The sequence below is a fragment of the Arachis duranensis genome, chromosome 6 (assembly GCF_000817695.3).
Source record: "Arachis duranensis cultivar V14167 chromosome 6, aradu.V14167.gnm2.J7QH, whole genome shotgun sequence".
Taxonomy (NCBI): Eukaryota; Viridiplantae; Streptophyta; class Magnoliopsida; order Fabales; family Fabaceae; genus Arachis; species Arachis duranensis.
In genome coordinates, this window is record NC_029777.3 from 109,682,790 (window position 1) to 109,687,774 (window position 4,985).

Below are 4,985 nucleotides of genomic sequence, written 5' to 3' on the forward strand. Positions count from 1 at the left end.
TGTTTATACACAATAAATATAGTTAATCAACATGATTTGAAGATAAAATTAATTTACACTGTTTTATAAAAAAAATAAGTCATTATTTTATATATTTTTATAAAAAAATTCAAAGGTAAACAATTTTTAAAACTACTAGCAACATGTTGGTTAAAAAAACTATTTTTAACTATTAACCACTTAACATGACTCCTTGTAAGGCTTTATTATGTGATTGGAGAGAGTATCCTTCAATCCATGTCTTTAACTCTTCATCTTCTCCAACCCCAGCAACACTTACTATTTCTTTCTTTATTAATATAATTCTTTTCATCCAAATTGGATCAACTTCAACATATATACACACACAAAATCTTCTCTCTCTTTTTTTTCCTGGTAGTTGGTTAGTTCATGAAGTTCAATACTTCTTGAAGTTTCTTCAAGTTACTACTGCTGCTGCTATGTACTTCTTAATAATATTGAATATTGTGTATTCAAGTGATGAATGAAACCTTCTTCAGATGATATATAATGCTGCAATTCTTGTCAAGTTTCATTCTTCACCTGGAGGATCATTGGAAAAGGTTTGTTCTTTCATTGAATTTTCTCTTAGTTGCTATGCAATCATGTCCATGAGAGTTGACAATTGTGTTTATTAAAGTATTGGTTTCAAAAACAGAACTAATAAAGTTTACAGCTTTCATCACAATTCAATGACACTACACACTGCCAAGAAAGAAAAAAAAATCTTTTTTTTTTCAATTTAATTTTGGGATTGGTGGATTGATTTTGATTCTAACCTCTTTTATAGGATTTGAATGAAAAAAACAGAGAAAAAGGGAGGTGGGGATGCAGGGAAATTTGAGAAATGCAGCAACAACAAAAGGTGGAAGAAAATCCATAAGCAGAGAAAGAAAACTAGCATTGCAACAAGATGTAAATGTTCCATTCTTTGCTTACTTTGTTTCGGACACTGTGGCATCGTTGGATTCATGTAACCGACAAAACTACTTAGTAGTGATTTTTTATTTTCTTTTACAGGTAGATAGTTTGAAGAAGAAGCTAAGGAATGAAGAGAACATTCATAGGGCATTGGAAAGAGCTTTTAATAGACCTTTGGGAGCATTGCCTAGGCTTCCTCCTTATCTCCCTCCATATGTTAGTATAAATCTCAACTTCTCAATCCCTTTTTATTGCTTTTACTGAAAATGCAGCATAACTATTTGACAGAAGTCCTCAATGAGGAATAGATTAAGGGGGACAAAAATGTGATTTTTGAATGTTGTTTTGGGGGGGTGTCAAAACCAATGGTGTTGGAGCATACTGGATTGGACTAATCTTGATTTTGAAATCTTGAAAAAAAAAAAATTTAGATACTGGCGCTTCTCGCGGAAGTAGCAGTTTTGGAAGAGGAGATTGTTAGCCTTGAAAAGCAGGTTGTGCATTTCAGGCAAGACTTGTACCAAGAAGCTGTTTACATGTCTTCTTCTAAGAGGAAAATGGAGCATTCAGCTCATTCAAACAATCCAAATCCAACAATGGATACTCCAAAATTGGATACATTGAAGCATTTTTCACAGAAATCTGGTAATCCAGCAACATCTGCAACTGTTCCAGGTGAACAACTTACCATTACGTTTGGACTTTGGAAACACATTGAACTGGGTTAGAATCAATTCCAGAGGCTGGAATTTTGAGTTTTCAGTTTTTTAAAATGATCTTTGGTTGTTCACTTCCAAAATCATTTATAGCTTCCAGAATTGATTCTGGGGCCGGTAGAAGTGAAAGCTTTTTTACTTTTTTTATCCAAATCACTTTACTTCAAAATCAGTTAACAGAATCAATTCTACAAAGGAAGAATCAAGCTAATTTGCTTAGATTTGTGAACACATTTGTTGAATCTCACTTCGTACTGAAAAAGAGTTTAGTCCCTTATTTGCTTGCGAATGTTGTGTTGGCTTTGGCATATGATAGAGGATAGAAAAGGAAAAGAGAATCAGTCATGTACCAATTCTTCCAAGAGTAGGAAGCAATCTTCAAACCAAACAAATAAAACTCCAATCAAGAAACTTTCCATTGACAATAAATCACTACAAAAAAGTTTGGATACTCCAAGAAGGCAGGTATGTGATGTTCATAAATAATTCTCAGTTGTTTGAATCTTAGGGATAATAGGTGAAAAACTGGATATTTTTTTGAGGACAATGAATGTGAATTTTCTTAATTGTGCAGCAAGAAACAAGGGTAAATGACCAACAAATTGCAGAACTAAGAAATCCTAGTCAACACAAAAGGCCACTACCAGAATCTGATAGCCCAAATATAATCTCTGAGAATATTCTGAAGTGTTTATCAAGCATTCTCTTGAGAATGAGTGCTGTGAAGAATCCATGCTCTGTAGGTAACACACTAACGCGCCAAAACTGTATCGAAGGGACTGAAGTTTGGGATCCATATGGTGTCTGTTTGGAATTTGGACAGCATGATATCGGTCCATACAAGCAGTTATGTGCAGTTGATGCGAAATCTTTCAATCCAAATCGAACAGCAAACACTTTGTTTTTACAACATAGATTGAAGTATGTAATGTCTATTCAAACTAGATATAGTTTACACTTAGATGACACAAACTAGTTGTTATTTGTGTTGATTCGAAGCTAAAGTATTCTTATTTCTTGGAAATTTTTGCAGACTTTTATTTAGGAAACTTGCCTCTGTCAACTTAGAGAAACTTAACCATCAAGAGAAGCTTGCATTCTGGATCAACATTTATAACTCCTGTATGATGAATGTATGTGTGTCAATTATGTTCATCATGACATATTTACATATAGTATTGTTATATACTAAGACATATTAATATTATTTAGTATTATCCTTAAGCTTATCTAATTCTTCAGGCATTCATAGAGGGTGGCACACCAGAGAGTCCAGAAGCGGTTGTTACATTGATGCAGAAGGTATGGACTACTAAGAGAATTTTGTTTCCTATGGTTAGAATGGCAATGTATTTTGTTTGTTGGATTGAGAGTGTGTTTGTTTCTTCTTATTTTCTCGAAAATAATCAGAATATTTAAAACAATCATGTTCTTAGCCTTTGTAAAAGCCGAAAATTGTAGCTTCTTAGGTCAATCAGTTTTCAGCTTTTTTTTCTTTTCATACAAAAGATTTTAGTTGTAAAACCACTTTAAACAGAAGTTTGAAACAAGCACAAAACATGTTTTGCTCAAGATTTTACCAGGTTTTTCTTGTTACACAGGCAACAATCAATGTTGGTGGGCACATGCTGAATCCAACAACCATAGAGCATTTCATTTTAAGACTTCCTTACCATTGGAAATTTGTAAGTCCTTTGTTCACTTAACAGTTTACTAGATTTTCTATAGATGAGAATAGAGAGTTAACCATTATCTTGCTGCTAAATTCCGAAACAGACGTTCTCAAAGGGAGCGAAAAATCACGAAATGACAGCAAGAAGCATGTTTGGACTGGAATTGTCAGAACCCTTGGTGACATTTGCTCTCTCTTGTGGTACCTTGTCCTCTCCTGCTGTAAGTAGATGACTGGTTTATTTTACAAAGTATTTTCTTGATTTTCTATAACTTCATAGCTAAGGCAATGTTCCATTCATGATTTGCATCTTTTGTATATACATCCTTAAATAAGATGAAAAGGGGTGAAAACAATCACACTGGCTGTTAGAGTCTCTTTTAGGGATGAGTTAGGCCGACTCAATTCTACCGGTCGCTTTATTATTTACCATGCGAAATGCAGGTGAGAGTTTACACAGCATCCCAAGTTGAGAACCAGCTAGAAGTGGCTAAAAGAGAGTATTTGCAAGCAACTTTTGGAATCTCAACAACCAAATTTGCTATCCCAAAGTTGCTTGATTGGTATTTACTTGATTTTGCAAAGGACTTGGAATCATTATTGGATTGGATATGTCTCCAATTACCAAGTGAATTGGGGAAAGAAGCAATCAAATTACTTGAGGAAAGAAAAACTGAACCTCTCTCTCAATTTGTACAAATTATGCCATACGAGTTCAGTTTTAGATACTTGCTATGCACATAGTTTTCTTTACATATTTCTCTGTATATTGTTTTCTTATTATTGATGTCTGCCATTCAATTTTTTATACAATGCAAGCTGTATATCACACAAATAAAAGAATGATGAATAATGTTTTTCTTCTCATTCTGGATACATTTATTATGGATTTTTGATGATTATGTAACAGAATAGGAATAAAGAAGTGTGAAAATTAGATAATTATAGAAAGATAGAGGAATTAGAGAGAAACAGGGAGAGTTTGCACATCAATACCATAAAATAGTAATATAAAATGTCATAAACTATTCTGAATTCCGATCAAGACACTAATTTCTTTAGAAAAAGTTTACTTGATTTATTCTGCGTTAACGCAAGGTTCGAAGAAGAATCGCATCCAAAGTATGTAATGTAGGAAATCTAACCTGATAATTATATCAGTAACTAATTTCACAACTTAAACTTATGATCTTGAGATCACAGTCACACAGAGACAACCTAACCAAAATTTAAAAATTTAAAAAGAAAAATCATGGTTTAAGCAGTGCCATATAACTTCAGAAAAACCTATAGGATGAAGGTTTATAATAGTGAATTGGTTGCATATTAAATGAAACCTGCTTCCATGTGAATCAGTGGAAGCAATGCTCTATTCACATGTACTGAAGATTATAGAAAGAATTTACCAATGTTGATGGACATGCATGGGTGGTCCAACATCCAAAGTAAGATTGATAACAAAATTCTCTAGTAATTTGCCACATCCATTTTTGGTCCACATTTTGTCTCCTCTCTCTTATGAATGAACTGGACACAATAAAGTGCTCTAATTGCAGCTCCATAAATATGCATTTCACCTTCCCTCTTGATTGGTCACCACTTGCCACCCTTTATCATGTTCTTTTTAGGACATCTGTAAGACTGTAACTGCTCACTCAATCAGATCATAAAAGACC

The 4,985-nt window shown here is 33.6% G+C and overlaps 1 protein-coding gene across 2 annotated transcripts; it reads left to right on the forward strand.

Moving 5' to 3' along the window:
- The first annotated feature begins 265 nt into the window (after positions 1 to 265).
- LOC107495880 (uncharacterized) lies at positions 266 to 4,174 on the forward strand. 2 transcript variants are annotated; one of them, XM_016117092.3, is made up of 11 exons: positions 266 to 563; positions 811 to 915; positions 1,021 to 1,137; positions 1,353 to 1,596; positions 1,954 to 2,102; positions 2,212 to 2,558; positions 2,671 to 2,770; positions 2,880 to 2,939; positions 3,239 to 3,322; positions 3,414 to 3,530; positions 3,754 to 4,174. In XM_016117092.3, exons 1-11 carry the CDS (start codon positions 501 to 503, stop codon positions 4,051 to 4,053), a joined length of 1,686 nt encoding a protein of 561 aa, XP_015972578.1. In that variant the 5' UTR covers positions 266 to 500; the 3' UTR covers positions 4,054 to 4,174. The 2 variants fall into 2 exon arrangements, with proteins under 2 accessions (XP_015972578.1, XP_015972579.1); XM_016117093.3 differs by having other exon boundaries at positions 268 to 563; positions 791 to 915.
- Positions 4,175 to 4,985: the final 811 nt, after the last annotated feature.

What these genes read in the sequence shown, in the direction of transcription:
- LOC107495880 (XM_016117092.3), top strand. Translation starts at nt 501, where the DNA reads ATGATATATAATGCTGCAATTCTTGTCAAGTTTCATTCTTCACCTGGA. An exon ending in AACTAGCATTGCAACAAGAT is followed by an intron (nt 916 to 1,020) that starts GTAAATGTTCCA and finishes TTTCTTTTACAG; the next exon opens with GTAGATAGTTTGAAGAAGAA. An exon ending in CTCCTTATCTCCCTCCATAT is followed by an intron (nt 1,138 to 1,352) that starts GTTAGTATAAAT and finishes AAAAAAATTTAG; the next exon opens with ATACTGGCGCTTCTCGCGGA.